The sequence below is a fragment of the Topomyia yanbarensis genome, chromosome 3 (assembly GCF_030247195.1).
Source record: "Topomyia yanbarensis strain Yona2022 chromosome 3, ASM3024719v1, whole genome shotgun sequence".
NCBI lineage: Eukaryota > Metazoa > Arthropoda > Insecta > Diptera > Culicidae > Topomyia > Topomyia yanbarensis.
Genome location: NC_080672.1, coordinates 367,195,186 through 367,215,782, shown reverse-complemented (window position 1 = coordinate 367,215,782; position 20,597 = coordinate 367,195,186). Strand labels below are relative to the sequence as shown.

General features: G+C 40.9%; 1 protein-coding gene across 2 annotated transcripts in view; it reads left to right on the top strand.

Annotated features, from left to right (window-relative positions):
* The window catches only part of LOC131690847 (methylcytosine dioxygenase TET-like), a 574,639-nt gene that overhangs the window by 46,182 nt on the left and 507,860 nt on the right, over positions 1-20,597 (top strand). For both annotated transcript variants that reach the window (XM_058976913.1, XM_058976912.1), the window contains exons 2-3: positions 1,578-3,955; positions 4,040-4,180. In XM_058976913.1, the coding sequence (XP_058832896.1) occupies positions 2,780-3,955; positions 4,040-4,180 (1,317 nt within the window). In that variant the 5' untranslated portion in view covers positions 1,578-2,779. The remainder of the gene's footprint in view (positions 1-1,577; positions 3,956-4,039; positions 4,181-20,597) is intronic.

Sequence of the window (20,597 nt, the reverse complement as noted above, 5' to 3'; positions counted from 1 at the left end):
CAAATGTACCTTACGCGTTTGATCTCAATTTTAGCAGGTAAAAATGCAAACAAAAGAAATGTATAATACATCATTTTCTTCGTTTTTTAATTGCTAAAACAGCTATGTAAGTGAAAGTACGGAACTTATTGAATAAATTGTGCATAAATTGGTTTGACAAAAAAATGAAAATTTCGCAGTTTTGACTTTTTTCACAAAAATTATTCGAATTTTCAACCGATTTCAAAAAAACCAAATGATTCTAAAAGTTTGAAAGATTGGCGTAGAAACCGTATGAAATGGAATTTCAATATTTTTGAAAAAGTGCAATTATTTGGAAGAGTGAAAGTTTAAAAAATCGGGTTTTGGAAAATGCTACGAAATGGGGTGAAAATTGAAATGAAAATAATGTTTCTGAACAGTAATATATTGGTAACACACAACGTTACTGTTACAGCAGTTTTTATGCGCAAATTATACTTGCGCGCCAATGTTTTGAAAAACCGTAAAATAAACAATACAAATTAAATTAAATTAATTGATTAAATGATTAAAAACGATTTTATAATACTAATTGTTACTTACGTAGTAAAACAACCAGTATTTATACTGGTATTGTCACGAGTCACATTTCTACTGACAGCACAAAACCTGACGAAACGCTAACGGCAACCGTACACTGGGGTACAAATGTACCCCACGCCAACTTTGACACCTGATTCCACGAAGGTTATAAGCAATCTGCATTTTTCTACTCTTACTAGGAATTGAATTATGGTTAGGATCCCATGTCGGTAAATGTGGAAATTCTCGTCTTCACACGGCTCCAAAGAAGGCGTAGGGTACATTTGTACCCCAATGCAACATTCTAAGGATAAGGTAAACAAACTACAGGTGATGAGAGCGGTAGCGTATTTTATTCCTAATAAAGTAAGAAAACAGCCAGAATTTTTATTTTCGTTCGACTTTTGAAAGAATGACTGTGTTTTTCTTGAACAAATATTACCTACGCAGCGAATTTGCCTGTTTTGACAATTTATGATTATCATACTTCAGCTAAAACTAATCTTCTGTTGGATCCAATCCCAACGCGTTTCTGCAGAAGTTAATTTGCACGTAATTTTCAAACCTTACGCCAAAAAAAACACACACACAGAATAATAAGACAACATGAGTTAAAGTGCAATTTTCACGCTCATTCGCATATGTTTAGTGGTAATATAAGGATACGGCTGGGTTATAAATTCCTCCCTCCTCTTCCTTCTAATGCGGGGATCCCATATACCAACCAACCTATGAATTAAAATTAAAATATTCAAAAGAACAGAACCGTGTGCAAATTATTTCCCTACACAAGATGCGAACAGAGATGTATCCCTGCCACTTACCACGGTTCGGTGTTTCGTTCAGCGGTGGAAGAAAATTGGAGGATGAACCTGTAACTTCTTAACACGACCCCTCACTCTCAACGTAGTATGGCATCAGTAATACATATTCCTTCTTTTTTTTTGTTGAAAATTTATCTATTTCAGCATAACCTATATTTTAGTTACCCCAATCAACTAACGTGAATGTTTTTCCTCTTCTACTATTTCCAGATGCCGATAGGAACGTAAAACCAAAGCCAATACAAAACAAACAATCTATTCAATGAAGCATCACAAGTGAAACTTCAGTCTACTTTTAAAAGTTTTCTTATAACTTAATTTAAACGCTATTTATGTATTTATAATAAACCTAATTTATTTATTTATTTAACTTATTCAATTCTTCAAAACGAATCGTTCAGTATAACTTCATCACGCGTTCGAGTCAGTAAAATTAAAATTCTAAACCATTAATTTATTTCAAACTACCAAAAAACAAAGTCATTAAACTTACGAACACAAAAGTAATCAATTGTTTAACAGTTCAGATAACAAAACCAAACTAAACAAACGACAGAAGAGTACAAATTAAGCACTAAAAAGAATCCATTAACGTAAAACTCACAAAAACACACAAGTAGCGGAAACGGAAAATTGTAGTTTGAGCTGGAAGAAAAAAAAAAGCAAACACAAAATACAATCCCATGCACGAAAGTTGACAATAAGTTGATTGCGAAATTCAAACAACCGGAGCGGCACAAATCTTCTCGCCGGCAGTATTCACTTCATTCGCTCACAAAACAAAACAAAAAAAATAAAACAAAACCAAACAAAACAAGCAAGTACAAAGCAAATCAGTAACAAAGCAGATAGCGAAACAAACAAAACAAAGTAATAGTCTACAAATTAAAGAAATAGCAAAACAAAACCACAAATTGTGAAAGTGTTCAAATATTGATCTTAAGTGACAATGTTACCTTTACCGGAAGCCGGTGGAAGAAGCTGATTTATTTTTGATACGAGTGTGTGTGAAAGCAAACAAAACAAAACGAAACATATTTACCCGAAACCAACCAATCAACCAAATCAACAGACGTGAAATAGTGAAAAATATACCGAATCAAACAGATTTTTAGTGAAAACCACGTTGTTTACTGACGGTGTGCAAAATCTACCTCTCTCTGGATAACAAAACGAAAAACGCGAAGAAGTAAACAAAACAAAAACAATCCCAGTGAGCTTAGAGAAGAGCTTCGTACTTTTTTCGGTTCCGATTTTTTTTTCTTTTCCTTCGAACGAATTCGGTTTCTCTAGTCTTGAACGTACTGGTGTTAGTGTCGGTGTCTCTCTCGAACTTTTTATCGCGCGCGCGTGTGTTCTAAACAAGTTGTGAATTAGTGTGTATGTGATCAAACGGAAGAGTAAGATGTAGTATGACATCGATGATGAGTGCTAGCACAGCGGAGGAAACTGCCGATCATAGTTTGCCTTCGTTCGCATCATTTACCGCCGAGCTGGAGCCTTCCTGGGACTACTACGACCGTCAGGAGCGCTCGAACGGTTCCGCTAACGGAGGTGATGTAATTTCGTCCCAAACAAGCAATAGTAGTTATACCCGACCTTGGGAAATGGATTCCAAGGAGCAACGTGTGGCCATCAGTAATGGTGGAGGTGGAGGTGGTGGTGGTGGCGGTTTCGAACCGTTCCCAAAGTTACCGTCGTTCCAGAGCCAGTTTCATGGTTACTCGGAAACGGCTATGGTTACGGAGCCCAGTTTGCCGCAAGTAACGGCAGTTCCGGTACCGATCTCCCCCAGTTCCGCTTCACCCAATACGGGCGGTTCGTTGACGCAGTTGACACAGTTAACACCTTCTCCCCTGACCCCCCTGCAAGGTGGTATCACATCAATCGGAGGCTCTAGCTTCCATACGCTCAGTGCTGTCAATCCACGTCCGTACCCTATCGTACCTGCACCCATCCAAGCCCGTGATATCCAAGGCATCAGTCATCAGCAGTACATTGACGAACGTCACATACAGCTGTATCAGCCAATCTCTAGCTTTCAACCGCAAACCATTCCCACCGTAACGGTGATCAAGAATGAAGTTGTTGACTTCGATCTCTCGACGCTCAAGAACGGTTCGCTTCACCACAGCAACTTCCAGAATCCGATGCTGGACAATAGCATCTTTTCGCACAACGGAGCCCATGTCCAAACTCATCCGCAGCAACAACAACAACACCACCACCACCACCACCAAACCCAGCACCATTTGCACCAATCACAGCACAACCTGGTGACTCCGTCGATCCAGGAGCACCACATCACCAACAACAGCAAGCTGACCAGCTCCAGCGCGAACCTGGACAGCAGTACCCACACGTCGGCGCAGATAACACGGATCGCGGACAATCGGAAGAAGGAACGGCGGAAAATACGGGTCCCCTCGCTCGAGTCCAGTGCCGAGTCCGAGAGCAGTGCAATGGAAATTGGCGAAAGTGGCAATCCGGGACAGGTGGCGGCCATCTCCAGTACCGCCAACTTCAAAAGTCCCATGCACACCATGAGCATGGACACCGACGACGGGCACATGCCGGGTGAAAAACAGGTAACTTTGATTGGTCGAAACTGATTTTCGTCGCTTAGTAACTGACGGTTTTTTGTTTCTTTTTTTCATTCTACCCCAAAACAGACAAAGAAGAAGCGCAAGCGCTGCGGCGAATGTATCGGCTGTTCGCGCAAGGACAACTGCGGAGACTGTGCACCGTGTCGAAACGACAAGAGTCACCAAATCTGCAAGACTCGGCGCTGCGAAAAGTTGACGGAGAAAAAGGTAAGCTTAGTTTTTGATGTTCTCTCCTGAAAAAAAACTAAATGAAACAAAACGTAAACAGCGAAAAAAAGCGAGGTTAAAAACCTCCGCGAAAACGTCAGCCGTCCTGCGGCAGCTCTGGCGGCTGGTTCCATAAATCAATCCTTAACAAATTTAATGAAGCGATAAAATCTTTGCACACAACTGCCGCCCTGAAAAATTCGCACACCCCGATGTCAATGCACTTTCCGGGATGTCAGAACATGGCAACGGGAAGAGTCCAATAAACGAAGTAACAACAGACTGCTCGGATCGAGAAAAAAAACAAAAGAAACCGTCTACTACGACTGCATCACAAGGCAGGCGGCCAGCGCCAATTTTCAACCGTCAAAATATTTGCGTTCTCTTTTGTTAACCCCTTTTTCGATCGGTTTGTAGATCATTCCCTAAAGAAACATGTATTCGGGACGTGCGTAGGCTCGCGAACGGTGTCGTCGGTAGGGAAGAAAGGTTGCATGTGTATGCGGTGCGAGCCCAGAGCCATCTCGCCGCCGCCGCCGTCGCGATCACCCTTCGCGAAAGCGAAACGTTTGTTTACATTCTGCGGCGGCCGTTGCTATTGCTGTTGTGGTGGTTCAGCTGCGGTTGCAGGTTTCTTCTTCGCACGACAAACGGGAAGATGGTGCTGGGCTGGGCTGTCAGTTGCAAATTTCTCGATTTTGTTTGAACAGTGTCTTGGCACGAGCCTGCGGAACGGCCATGCCGTGGTGATAACAACACCTTTCCGGGGGGCGAACCGTGGTGTTTGGTGCGATTTGTTTTGGTTAGAAGCTTTTGACGCTGAATTGTCACTTCCAATTAAATGAATGACTAAACCACAGCATGACATCATTTATAGGTGGCGCGGCGGTTGATTGTATGAAAGTGAAGCAACTGTCAAATTATGTGTAACAAACAGCTGACTTCAATTAAAAAGTTCACACAGGACTTTTTTTAAATAAATTTGATTGTCGTCTAAACATCTGTTCTTTTTTCGAAGAATAGTTGACAAAAACATTAAGCCGACAGAAACTGCGCTCCCGAAATTTCAATGTTTTGCTTCACATCATTCAACGCGGCGACCCCCCGTTTGACTGAGCGCCCGGTGCAGGCGAACAACCTCAAACAAACCTGCAGATGTTCCGGAGTATTAAAATTTATCGATTTTTTTAGTAACAGCTCGATTAAACTCACTCATAAAATATTGATTTTAACCTCTTTCCTCCTGCCTGGTTGTTTGAAAGCGAACACAACAAAAACTGCACCACAACTATTAGGTGCCACTGATAAGCGATAACAAAATGCTCCTCCCTTTTCCATCTGGGATCATATGCTATTTGAACACCCGCACTTTACCACAGCTCAGCTCCAACGAAGAGCCGGTGTATTTACTTTTGATGGGGCCCAAATAAACAAAGTACCAGTTGTGACACCATCCGGTCACCCCCATCGGCAGCGGCGCCGGCGACGTGACAGTTGGCCATGGAAAAAAATCTTTAATTTAAATTTTTATGCAGCGCATATCCTGCGCCCGGGCAATGCTTGCGTTCTGAGCGCATTAATTTCGGTTTAATTTCATACACCATATGTGGCCCGGTTTGCTTCATTTCCTACCGGGTCCTTTTGGTGCTTTGTTTTTTTTTTTCTTTCTTTGCTCTCTCATTTATCCAAGTTCCACTCCGAGAGCCGAACGAACGGAAACACGATTAACCGTCAATAACAAACAGTCAGCGGCATGAAAAATGCGTATCAGTCAGCTGTTCAAACTTTGTTTCGATTTCCGTAGAAATATCCTGTGAATCTACGGGATCCTCATTATTGTCTGTCTTGCCTCCGAAAACGGTTTGGTGATCAGGAGACGGTAAGGGAAGGTAGCAGCAACGAGAAAAAAACCTTTCAATCAATAAAATCTCAGGTAGAAGAGATCCTTCGCCAACAACGGGACGGGCTTAGAGAAATTGTAAAGAAGCGCGACAAAGGCAGTCTGCTTTCACACGAGAAAATGCGCTGGATGATGGATGGAAAGCAAAACATCTGCTGCTTCCTCGTGATTCAGGCTTTGGTTCGGTGCTGCCTTTTTTGCCTTTCTGGCAGGTCATTTCGAGTGAAATGGAATCAGTTCGAATGAAATTGGTAAATCTGGAAAGATGAAGTTCTTTTGTTTATTAGAAGTCGGATTAAAATGACAGTTTGAAACAATGCCAAGCCAAGCCAATCACCGATTTAGAGCCAAAAATTTGTGATAAAAATTCAGCAATTCAAAATACTGAAAGCTCAGCAATTTAATCCCAACCATTTGACAGATTTTTTCGCTGAAAATTCTCTTACGGATAGGTTTCATAGTCCATCAAAATGCAGGAATCCAGTCGCTACAAAACTCGCGAATGCAATTCCGCGCCCCGGTGACAGCACCTTGCTTTTGTTCTGCACTTTGGAGATTTTCTGCTGCCTATAGCTCTTAGCGTTGTTTCGTTTCTTGATACGTTGAGTCATACCGACGCTCCTTACCTGGTTTATTGTCCAAACCACATATTGATAATAATGTATTCTTCCTATTTAGTGATATCACCTTTTGGTGCAATTTCCGGTCGGAATATCCGGGTGTTCTACCTTTCACTGGTAGTTCATCCAAAGAATAGCGTTTTCCAAACATATTTATGAGGGATTTCACACTCGCGTAATGAATTCCAAACCCTTTGTCAATTTTCACATACACTAGTTACACTCTTTTCACTCAACAATGTGTCTAAAACCGTAATTTTCACTTCAGTTTTAATGCACTACATTTTGGAAACGAAGAATTTACACGGTACAAAAAAGTAAACAAATGGAAGACGACAGCCAAACACACAGCATACTGTGATGAGCGCAATTAAACCATCACAAATACGTGCGTTACTGATGCGATTGCGATACAATCAGGTAACTGGCATCCCTATCTCTACATACAGAGTTTGACAATAGGCAACATCGTTTTTCCACCGATCGATGGGGGTCAGTTTGACAACGTCAAAATCGCTTAAAATGTCATCAACAAACAATAGTAGCAGTAAACAAAAGAAAACAATGAACACTTAAACTGATTTGATGTAAACTAAAGTTCTCCTCGTTCGTATTTAAAATTAATTTCGTTCATTTTGTTACAAGCAAAGTTCTTATGTTGGCTACGAAAATATGACGTCACGTCACCCTCTTGGATACTTGGATAGTTGGCGTGAACAATGGGAATTGGGCTAAAATATGGCTAAAGGAAAAGTTTAACAGTTTTTAGGACTGCTGTTATTGTTTATTTACGATACTTTTCACCGAAGAGCAGTATTGGAAGGGAATTTTTCTAACTTCATGGCTGCAGAATAGAGTACTGCGATACTTGATATAAAAATTAAACAATTTTTTATTGTGCAAATTTGCTTCCTAGATGGATCTTAGCATTTTCTTTTCGCTGTCTAGGTAATGGTATAAAACATCCCACAAACTAGTCGAATCGTGCATTCTTCTAACATTGATTGTGATGCAACCAATGCTAGTTTAACCCTTTCATGTCCAACTTTTTTTTTAGCGCACATAGGATTCCAAAACTATTTTCCGTTGAAAATGATATCGTCAAGAAACATGAAAAACACTATTTTTAATAAAGATAGCTGCTTCCCTCGCAGTTTTAGAAGCTGCTTTATTTTTAACTTCCAATGCTCTCAATACAATTCTCCTAGAATATTTACAATAGTCCAATCACGTGGAAAACGTAGTCGAAGACAGTCTAAACTGATAGGTTTTATAAATTTTCAATTTTTCGTCGTCAACGTAAACTGTCACTGGCAGCACTGCCTCATTGGAATCCAATCAGACTAATTGCAATAACTTCAGTTCGAGAGCTAATGCTTGTAGCTGTTATTTCTCAAATGAAAGACAACCTCATTTAGTACCCTTTGACATATTTTTGGGCATATCTTGGCCAAACCACAAGTTATAGTTATTTAAAAACGTTGTTGTTTATAAACAACATGGGCATGAAGGGATTAAACGCGAGCGGCTGTACAATGCTGGAAAGTGTGAACTGCTTCAATTCGTCATCTTTTGATAAAGTGATGTGTAAAAAAATCGTTTTTTGTGCTTCACAATCAGTGTTCTAAATCAGATATTACAGAATATCCATTCATCGCTTTATTGCATCATGAGCAATATGCCTATATTTTCGTACTCTACAGTGATGTTTTGAATTTATCTCATAAGTAACTGGCATTGTCCTGACAACCAGTAAGACACAGTGATGCTAATGTCGTCTGTCTAACCCGTTACTTCGAATCACAGGCCGTCTGTGTACGACCAGTGACGACAAAAGGGGTGACGGCACTCCTCTTTGAGGACAGTCTCTAATAATTCTCATACATATGGTTCCGCCTTCTAGCTGTCCTAGCTGCTGTCCGCTTGGAAAAAGCTGTTTGATTTTCACAGATAGAATCCAAAAATTGATAGCAGAACATGTGGATGAGCTCCGAGGTCTGAAGCGTCTGCGAAGATCTACACTTCGTGAATAAACAGCACAACTCCGTAGCCCGTTTCCGTCACACTATTGAAAGTCGTAGATATACCAACTTGAATCGGAGGCTTTACCATAACTACATTCGAAGTTTTGAAAACACATACCAAACGCAAGGCCATGCCAGCTACAGTGTTCCCGAGCAAACGAAAAGCCCATAATACACCCATACTCATGGGGTTTGACATGGGTGTTTGAAATGGGTTCAACCCATGAAAACACCATCACCATGGTCCGATGGATCCCATATAAAATACCATATGTTGGTGTATTTATGGGTTATTGAGACCATTTTATGGTGTCTTGATGGTTGTGAATTTTGGCAAAGACCATGTTTAAGGTCTTTTCAAGGGGCTATGTGGTGTTTGAACCCATGAATATTTGCTCGGGTTTCTGGGTAGCGAAGAAGTGTCAACGTCAACGACCCAAGCAGATATTGTCGTCGCTCTTCGGTACGTTCCCAATGACGTTATCGATGCAGATATTTTTAGGATTTCTGAAGGGGATGTTGTTCGAGCTGTCGTATCTTGTCGCCTTGACAATATGAAGTTCTTGCTTCTCAAGAAATACTGCCAGTCTTTGAAATCCCCTCTCACGTCACTGTTTAATCATTCTATGCGACACAAAATTTTCCCCGACAGCTGGAACTCATCTCTCATGTGTCTGATGTTTAAGAAACGGGAAGTATAATGTAGAAAACTATCGTGGTATTACTTCTTTGTGTGCCTGCTCCAAAATACTGGAAAGCATCATATATGGTCATCTAATACTTAATGTGAAAGGCTAGCAACGTCACAACATGGATTCTTTCCGGGGAGATCTATTACTATAAACCATGGATCACCGCATTCAAATTGATGCAGTCTGTACGGATTTGCGAGAGTCGACCACTCTATTTTACTTGTAAAGTTGGGTAAACTGGAGGTCTCGCCTGGTTTGACGGCTTGGCTTCGTTCCTTCTAATTCCATCGCAGAATGGCTGTTAAATAGGGTCAATCTACATCTAACTGGTTCAGTCACTGTTCCGGGGTGTCGCAGGGAAGCACGCTAGACCCTCTTCTATTCACGATGTTTGTTAACAACATTTCTCACGGGTAACTTGCTTATTTAACACTGACAACTTTCAAATCTACATGCTGGTTCAGAGCCTGAACAACTGTGAAAGATTGCAGAGTTTCATCGATTTGTTCATTGATTAGAGCAGGTTAAATAAGATGACCGTGAGCGTTCCTAAGTCCATTTTCATCACCTTCCATCGCATGAAAAATCCTCTGACATTCAATTACAACATTGATGGGAGTCCAAGCTTCTGCAAAGTGACTGTGTGACTGGCCTAGGTGTCGACAGCTCGAATTTAACACAAAAGTCGGGAAGGATTTCAACGATCCAGGAACACTGCGCGTACTATCTACTTTATACTATAGTTGTGTAATATGGGATCCTTACTTTCAAGTGTGGATTGATCGGATTGAGAAAATACAGAAACAATTTGTCACTTACTAAGGTGAGATCCGAATAACCTGCCGCCATACGAGCAGCTGTGTATGCTGATCGGATGCGAGACACTGGAGAATCGTCGAAAACATATGAAAACTCTGGCTGTGCATAAGATTTTACTAGGGGAGGAGTGACTCCCTGCCCGTTTCGACCACCACCTATCACACAGCATTCGAATAGCTGTAAAATTAAAACCATTGAAGTTACAAATATGATGTCTTCAGCAAAGTTGCTTTAAAAACATTTGATTACTCTATCTCACCTAATTTAGAAAATGATTATCAGATCGTACAAACAATTAGGGTCACCGTAGTACCATCAATCTCTAAAGGTGCCTTAAATCAACATATACTAGCCGTTCCGAAGACATGGAAGATCTTAAACCAGTAAATTAGTCGCAAATCTTTTTTTTATCTGGTTTCGGACCACTGTGATCAATGACCACCGAATGGGTGACAGCACTCTTTGAGGGCAACCTCTAGTGGTTCTCATAGTTATGGGATGCTGTCCGGCAGTCACAACAATTTAATAATCCATTCAACAGTGGAACGCTCTATTCTCATTGTTTCAGAATCACGCCGAATCGATTCGAAGGCAGTACTGTCGAAGGCTTCCGTAATGTCGTTGAAGAGCGATATTGAGCATTATTCCGCATGTGAATGTAACTTTTTTTACGTTTTGTCTATTTTCTAACTTCTATTGTGTCGCCGAGTTTTCAGCGAAAAATTATGTTCTCAAGCACACTCAAAAGCATGCCTCCTTAAACGTCACGCTGTCCGTGTATAGCAACAGGAAGTATGAGCAGTATCCGGAAGTGGAAAGTATCCTGCTTTGAGCAAGTTTTTTGCGCTTTCGGAAGCTACGGAACTTTAACTGACTACGCAAACCGTAGGAAGTCCTACTGGCAACCGAAAGAAGCTTTTTTACCTCACGGGAAACGCCGTTATATTAAAAAAATCAGTATTGGGGCTACCCTAGTAACAATTTAGGTTTTATGGCATTTTATAGCCACTCATAAAACTTAGATTGCACTTGTAGCGTGCTATAAAACTTCAATTGTTACTTGGTATATTTAAAGGATCTTATATGAAAAGAATAATTAGAGACGGCGCCGGTGGTTGAGTGGTAAGCGTGACCGCCACTCATTCCAGTTGGCCTGGGTTCAATTCCAGCCGAGGTCGTTGAGATTTTTCTGAGGTGAAAAAATATGTGGTCACGTCTTCCTTCGGAAGGGAAGTAAAGCCGTTGGTCCCCGGTCCATGAAATTGGTGGATCGATATCTAGTCCAGGTAGTGGAATCACCTCTCTGGCGTCGGTAAAGAAGAAGTATATCCAACTTCTATACTCTACTAACAAAAATATCCTCCTCCCGTGATACTTGTGGAGTGCGCAGTAGTATATACGGCCTCTAGAAAAAGCAAGTATCGGACTAACAATTCCTTCCCTTTCCTTCCGCCCGATGATTAAAAGGGGTCATGCATACACTTTAAAGCAAATCCTCTTCACGATCAATTTTTGGAAATGCTTTTCGTGACATGGGGGGAGAGTTGCGAAGAATTTGGCAAATCTTACAGTTCTCGAAATTATTTCGTATGTTTTAAAACGATGCGAACGAATGTTCCCCTATAATTAGTATCTTTAGAGGCAGGCATAGCGTAGATGGCAAATCTATTGCCTTGTACGCAGCTCACCTGGGTTCGATTCCCAACTCCGCACATGGTGTTAGATATTTTTCTAACCCGAAGAAGGAGGCTAATGACTCTATGGTTAAAACCTCAATAATCGAAATAAAAAAAATATTATCATAAATCATCGTTATTTAAGATCTTAATGTTCAAGTAATAACCGTATGGATTTGGTACTTGATTCTGGAGAAATAGATCGGCGAATTAGTTTTCGTTAAACAACGCGAGAGATATTCGTAAAACTAGATTCAGTTAGATTTCAGTTTCCTTAGAGTTAGACTAAGCATGTTGTAATATTGCTATACTAAAACGTCATTGACTAGAGATTCTTCAGTTACGGATCTGTTATTTAGTATCCTTTCTTTGAAAATCGATCCCCATTGGTTGACGTAAGAACAACTTGCTCAATGTCTACTAGAAGTCACTTGAGTTCTTCCTTGGGGAAGTCACTAAGGACCATTGATATTGGTATTATTTATCAATGATAAGGATATGTCATTGGGATGAATTCCTTGTACCCTATGTGTGAAACAGGTAGAAATTGATCGAATGCCTTTGAACGGCAGGATGACGGGGATTGCCTGTAATAAATTATCTTTTAGGAGCCGTCATTGGAATGGGTTATCTAAGAGGTTTCAATACCCGCATTAACCATGCGTGGTTCTGTATCCGGAGCTGTACTATAGCATAGGATAATGAGTTAGCGCCGGAGTCTGTGATGATGCTAAGTTCGAATCCCAGCCAACAGAGCGGATGGATTATCTTCGATATTCCCATTGTTTATTTTCGATCTGTTTGCTAGTTACCCACTCGTGATGTTGTTCTGTTGATTTACACACTCAATCTTCGCACCTTCTAAACAACAAACTAGAAAATGAGAGACCCTGCTTTAATCAATCTAATGGTATTAGATTAGAGTTAAAACATGTTATAATAATTGGCAACAAGAAAAATGCCATCAAGATAGCGTTAAAACGCGTTTTAACTCGTAGTGTGAACGTAGTATAACATCACAAACGAGTCGGATGTCCCTCCGGCGCCTCAATCAACATTCTCTATCCGTTCCGAAGACATGGAAGATCTAAAACCAGTAAATTAGCCGCAAATCTTTTTCTTATCTGGTTTCGGACCACCGTGACAAATGACCACCGAAGGGGTGACAGCACTCCTTGAGGGCAACCTCTAGTGGTTCTCATAGTTATGGGATGCTGTCGGGTAAACATAACATTTCGATAATCCATTTTCCATCCCCAGTTCTAACGTGTAGCCGCTGCTAGCAACTTCCAGCGTTGGTGTTCTCGTCTGTCACTCTTGTGGCACTCAACGTCAAACCAAATACAAATATGTTAATACGGAATGCTCTGATAATTTTTCGAGGACACATTTTATAACCCAGGTACAGCGATAAAGGTACACTGTCAGAGTGACAGTATGCTTTGAGGAAATAGCGCCAAACTAGCAACACAGATGTTTGAAAATTTTTGACATTTAATTTCGATTGTGATTTGATTTCGTCCGAATCTTCGGATTAAGAATTAATATTTCGGGTACCATCACTAGTACGGAGCAGATTTCCAGAAGTGTAATTGTATAGACTCACGTTTAGCGGAAAGGTACCAACTTTGGAAATTCACATTGCGAAAAACGTATAAGAATTTTCGAAAGTTTGCGAGACGCGTTTGAACAGTTTTCTGCGCTTGAATTTAAACTTTTTTTTAATGCAAACATAAGTTGTAACAGTTAAGATAGTGTCAGCGAGCCTATCGCATGAAGCGGCAGGAACGGTTACCAATCACAAAGTCCTCAGTATCTAGCTGTTTCCGCAAAACGATAGACCCTACTGCAAACTACCCTTCAGAACACTCCCACTTAAGCGCCAGTATAGTTCAATGATGTACTGCGGGGGAGCATGTGTTCACCAGCCCGGCTAAACCTCTCAGGGCAGGTCAGGTACGAACTATTACAACCAACTCCAACTACAGGAAAATGAATTTGACGATGCAATCCAAAAAACCCAAACGATTGCCTGGATTGTGAAACGAGGACTATTGATATCTACAACGGTTTATTTTCTTTTGGCTAGACAATTTAACCCTTTCACTTATTTCTAGTTGGGTCTGACCTGTTTGTTTCCGACGTTTATGTTGTTAGCCAGTTACAGTGCTATCCAAGTAAGGCTATTCAAACCTGGGTTTCTTTGCTTCCACTTGGTCGTCATCAAGGAGCGGTACACATCGTTTTTGTCAGTCTTCGACGGGTGCCGGAGTTCAACGGCGTAATATGGCGGCACGAGCGTTACTTGAATCGACGAGGTGCGTGATGCCGATCGATGGCGGCTGACTAGGATAATCGACAAGTGCACTATGTGGATCGGAGTGACTTTCCGCTTTTCTGACGAGAAAAAAAGCTTCAGGCAAAAACGAGCAACTTCGAGTTTTGATTATGCTTTATGATTGCTTGCATTGGTTTACCTGTCTGGAACAGTATTAACTGCTCATTAAACTTTTATCTGCGCTACTATCTCTTGTCGTGGCTAATATCCTTCAATATCCTATTTTCAATATAGATTACGGTGCTCTTTTTATTCTAGCTTTTACACTCACTTGGTCAATTCACGTGTTACATGAAACGGCGCTTGTTCGCTAGTTATTTCACCATTGTGATCTTGGACTTTATACCGCGACGGCATGCATCCCTTTTAGGTTCTTAACGTCTCGCACGATACGATCGAGTTGCGCACGTACGCTGCCCTAAGTGGTCTAATTACATCGTACGATTAAGCTCCAATCAGAGAGATAATCAGCATTTGAACCCCGTCTACGGAGCTAAACTTCGGGGTGGCGTAAGTTGGAATACTAAACCCACCACCTCAACCTCATGTCGCTGACATTGCTCAAGAGCTAGTGGGGATCCCATCTTATTCTCTCTATTTCTTTCTTTTAATTACTCATTCAATTGTTCATCACAAAATTAAAAAAAAAGTTTTTGAAGATAACAGCATTTATTAACAAAAATTGTGAAGTCAAACGTATTTTCACATCGAATCCTCGGAACCCAGAATGACAATATTCTTTCAAACTTCCTGTCAAATTGTTCGACGATTAACCGTTATATGTCCGACGTGGTACCCGGGTACCTTTTTAGATTTCAATTAATGAAATTCCCATGTTTTAACCATAGCTTGAAATCGAAATTTTGTTACATCGTAGAACTTCACTAAGTGAAGCTTTTGGGTCAATAATATTGTTGATATAGTAAGGGGGAGTGAGGACGGACTCCTGAATTTTTTTACTACGTAACAGGCCGACATGGGTACCCGGGTACCCACAAAACTCAAATGCCAATAACTGAGGTAATTTCCAACCGATTTTGATACTTTTCGGTGTTTTGGATTCAGGAACTCATCCATTTTTAGACTTGGTAAAAAATGAATCGTGTTACTTCATTCGGTTCCCGGGAATCCGGAAGCATTTTCCAGTGCTGGGACACTATATGAAAATTTCAATGGAAAACTGGCAATATGGGTTTCAAAATTCTTGGAATTGCATCAGTAGGCTGTATCTCGTGGTTTTGGAATCATTTGATGATTTGACCCCGGAACGGACATTCCGGAGCAGGTTTCCCTGAGGCCGTGAGTGGCCATTCCATTCCAATTCCATTTTTCAAATTGCCATAGGGTCCAACATCCACAAAGTAGCAGCACCAATTTTGGATGGTTTATAGGGGACGGTACGATAATAATCGTAACTGACCAGTTCAGCGATATGCGTTTGGATTACTCTTGCGACCTTCGATGCATTGTGGGTACCCGGGTACCCTCGTCGGCCTGTTTGTGGTAAAAAATTCAGGGGCCTTACTATATCAACAATATTATTAACCCAAAAGCTTGACTTAGTAAAGTTCTAAGACGTCACAAAGTTTCAATTTCCGGCTATGGGTAAAACATTGGAATCAATTGGAATTTAATTGCCACGTGTAGCACCTGGTGATGTATTGTATTGTATTGGTGTGGTGAATTTAAATTATAAAAATATGGTATAATGTCATCTTTAGCCTGCACAGTGAGACGGCATATCTCCCCTCAAAGCGAATGACTTTTCTCGCCTGATTCTGAAGAGTTACTTCGGGTTACATACGATTATTTAGTTGCAATAGGACATCTCACTTCACCCAAGTTGACTCTCAGAATTGGATGAGGAAAGTCACGTAGTGTGAAGTGAGATTTGTCGTTTCACACGCCGCGCAAGAGGGAGGTGTCTGTCTCACAGGTGTGTATGAATAAAAAATCCTTTTAAGCATACCAGCCCTACAATCGCTGAAATGAGGCTCAAAATGGGTAACTCCTGTTCATGGTAGGGGAGACCTCATTGAAAAATGCCGAATAGATACTACTTGCACAGAATATGAGAGTGGCGCTATGGGCGAAGCTAGTGTGATGCGGTTTGTCCAGTCCAAAGCGGCGCAAAACCACTGTAGTTCCGGTGCACCAAGTAGCTGTCAATTCTCCGTCGGAAGCGCAAGCATATCCGTGATCGACTTATTTGCTCGATATACTCAAATATAGGGGTTAGGTTTAGATAGCACACAAAAAGCACTTTCTGGGGCATACTACAGCATAAGTTAGGTGGAACATCTTTTTTTGTTAGTTCTCCTTGGTGTGGAGCTTCCCCTTGTTTGTCGTCATTGGTGTTTCCTAAAATAAGTAATTTAAAACAATTAAAAACAACCATTTTTGAAAATGCTGCGATTCGGAACAATTACCAATATTACAGTTTCCAAAATGCCATGTTTTTACCGGTTCACAAAGAAATCCAGATAGAAAATGAGTGATGTAAAAAATTTTATTTGTAAACCAACCAGGTTACAGGTTTGGTAAAAATGGATAGTTCCTGTCCTTGCTGGGTAGTCTATTATGTATTATACATGATTCATTTCGTCCAAGCATCGTGTCTTGACTACATGGCGGGATTATGTTGAAGCTTGAGAAATTAAGTTTAATTTTTAAATTAACATTTTTTTCTGCAAAATGCTAATGTTGCGTCAAAAATAAAAATGAAAACAAACAGTTTGCTTGGATTAGATATCGTTGCCAGTTTTAATTATTTTTAACAATTGTGAACTGTCAAGAGGAAACGGATGCATTGGGTAGTAAAATTAGCCTGCTTGGTGAACCAAAAACTGAAGATGCATTTGTATGGGACCTTGGCGTATTTAATTTGTATTTGGTCAAACCAACCATTCCGGAGATTTTCACGTGTGGTACCCAACACTTCTATGGCTGTCGTATTATTGAGGTTAAACCCTAGTTGGCCATTCTTCGATTCGTTCGACTAACTTCTGAGCATATTCTTCGGCAACATCCACTGCCAACCAACCAGTCACTTTATGTTCTGTCGCATAGTTTTCGCACATCTGAAACCCGGTTATATTGGACAGTCTTACGCGAATCTTAGCCACAGCCAGGTAATAGTTCGAGTTGAAGTTCGGTCTCTGACAGGTTCCTATGACATCATTGACATAAGAGAAATGTCGACGGTTTAACGAAACATGGGGCTTGAGAGGGCTGGGAGCAATAAACGTCCTGTTTTGAACACTCTCCGTACGTTCTGTCTAGATACCTACAGAGCACATTGCGCACATTATCGAGTTTGTCGGCACGTAGATATTCATAAATCCATAGTTGATGAATTTGCAATTTTTCCTGGACACGGTCATGCTAAAAAGCAGGTATCGGACTAACATTTCTTCACTTTCCTTCCGCGATCTACGATCGGCCCTGACCGGCGATGGTATTGATCAATAAACACATTGGGATTACCAAGAGTTGCACATTGAAAGATCTTTTGCTACTCCCAAGCGTAACTGTCCACTGATCCCCTGTGCAACTTCAGCTAGTCCAGATTGATAGTGGAGGAGCAGCCAGGGGTGGTCGCACAAGCTCAAGCTGAACGCACAGACACGGTTACTCAACAACGTCCATCTGATAACCCGTCGCGTCTGTTTTGCAAGTACTACACCATCCACTCCACGTTCTGTATTCTCGCGTTCACCGCAGTAAATATGGTACTTGAACGAGGTACCCGCAGATGGGTTGATTGCGCAGAACTCGCGTGTGATGCGCAGTCGAACTTCCTGATGGCCTGCAATATCCACCTTCACTAAAGTAACAAGTTTCTGGATGGAAATTGTTATCGATTGTTCAATCCTGTATCTTCAAGGACATTTTTCGAGGTTGTAGGTTGAATATTCTATATACCGCCTTATCAGGGCTATTATATCTCAACTCTTGATGAGGTTGCCACCTTCGCTATACCTTGCGAGACATCGTATTCCTTCTTTGGCCGCCCATTTCGGTACAGACGTTCATTCGAGCAGGTCCTAACACGGAGATCTTTCAACGACTAAAGCTTCCACCGGGGTTGATTATCCGATCTTCATTTTGGTTGCTCGAAAACGAATGCTGACCGCGCGGTGGTAATGGATGGGAGTTCTTTATTAGAGGTAAATGACTACAGAGTGGAGCTTCATTGTAACATAATCAGCCTTATTTTGCATTAAGACAGTACGCTCTTTCGAGCAAAAATGCTTCACACAATAACGACAGGGATGGGAAATATCCAACGTCTATACAATCCATCTTCCACCGATTTTATGGAAGAAACTTCTCTGCACCCATTTGATAGCATAATTAGCATTATCCATAGTTGTACACAATTTCAGCCCGGGAGCTGAAAGGTGATAGCTCCACAGTACATCTAACGACCCATTTCAAGAATGCACGTGCATTCTTAGGTCACCTTCTTACATTTACTCAATATTAAGTCTACCAAAGCTGAACAACTCTGACGAAAAAATCCGTACACCATACCGCAACGAAGCGAAGGCAAACAGTCCGCACAGTGTACGGATTTTTTCGTCAGAGTTGGCCAGCTTAAGTATACCTAAGACAGCTCAAGAACCGATTATTAAACCGATGAGCTCGAATGAGGCGAATCACTCGTTTATTTTTGATTCCAGAAACGAGTGAAAGTCAGATTTTAAAAGTCCCCACATTTTCGATACCTATTACTTGAGTCGTTCTATTTTTCTGTGAAAATGTTCTTCTGCCATAAAATACGCCAGAAGAAATAGTTACAAAACACTCTATACTATTCGAAATAACAGACCAGACAAACAATAAACTGTTTCAATGTTCATTAGACGGATACGATTAAATCATTCACCTCCTCGTTCGATACCAGCACAGTTGATAGTGCCATCATTTAGAGCGCCTCCGAAACAACCTAACAAACTGTCACCAAGTGCCTACACTCAATCTTGAAATCGATTTCCATCTTTTGTGTTGTCCATTACGCCGGAACGACAGAGAGGCAAATAAAACTTCCCAGCGAAATGCCCAAATTGTACCGCCATTATTTATGACCGTCAGCATTCCTGCTTCGCGCGTTCCGCACTGTGATGGCGCCTTCGTTCGAGAGTTCCAAGAGTTTCCTCACTTTTCATATACGCTTTCCTCCACTTGCTTGACGACAAAACTTTTAATATCTCATAAATAATATTTCGTCCGTTGATTCTTGTCTGTTTTTTTTTTGTTGTACTTTTCTCATCTCCTGTGACAGTGCTGACGGTTCAGCAACTTCCATTGTTCCGCGGTGCTTGTGTCTCTTGTGTTCTGACGTTTCTTTTGATGTATTTACATTCAATCGTAGTTGGCTGGTTGGGCTACCAGCTCGTCCCGAGTAACAACATCGATTCGTTTGTTTGGAACGGCTGAAAAAATGGCAAAATCTATTCGGTTGGTAATCATAGTAATCTGGGAAAATGTATTTCACCAGTTTTTTTTCAATGGCAAAGTAGAAATTTTCATTTTAATTCTTACGCCTTTAGTTAATAATTCTTGACGTTTGGCTTAGAGGCACTTTGCGAAAAACCAAAACTCGAAGTTTCTTGTAGAAAAAGAAAAGCGAGCACTCCATTTTTGGATCGATCGGATACGTTTTCAGCTGTCAATAGCGAATCTAATGCTGATTTCGTTTTTAAATCAGAGTTGCTCTAGGTTCGCTCGGAGCTGTCACTTTTATCTGGAAACTGTAAACATTAGAGCGAACCTAGGGCGACTCGATTCTAAAACCGAAAACAGCATTCGCTATTCTTTTGCTTTTTTCTAGCTGTATCCGTGTAATTTGGACCAAAACCAATTTGACGTAAGTTTGTGTGATCCAATTGCTTTTCAATAAAGCTTAATTTTTCCTGGACATTAAGTTACGCCGACCGAGAGTTCCCCGATGAAAGAAGTGGATACCTCAAAATTGATTCAAAAGAACTCAATTTTCGGTTGTTTTTCGTGTGCGTGTAGCCTCACGCTGAGCAACGCATTACCGACGTTAGATCGGGTTAAATGTCAAAGCTGCTAACCCCTGTGACTGAAACCATTTTCAACCATACAACTGAGTACAGATAAACTCATCCGGAAATCGAATCGGAATTCTGGTTATTTCACATTTTCAAAGAGAATCGAACGAATCGAAGGATTGATAAGATTTAAAGTTACATTTATAAAGTTTAGCTCTATCGATGTATACAATCAAAACACAATTTGTGCTTCATTTAATGACCCAATTAAAGCATTTGTTACACATTCATTCCGAAATTTAGTACGTATTTCGCGTTGCGTGCAATT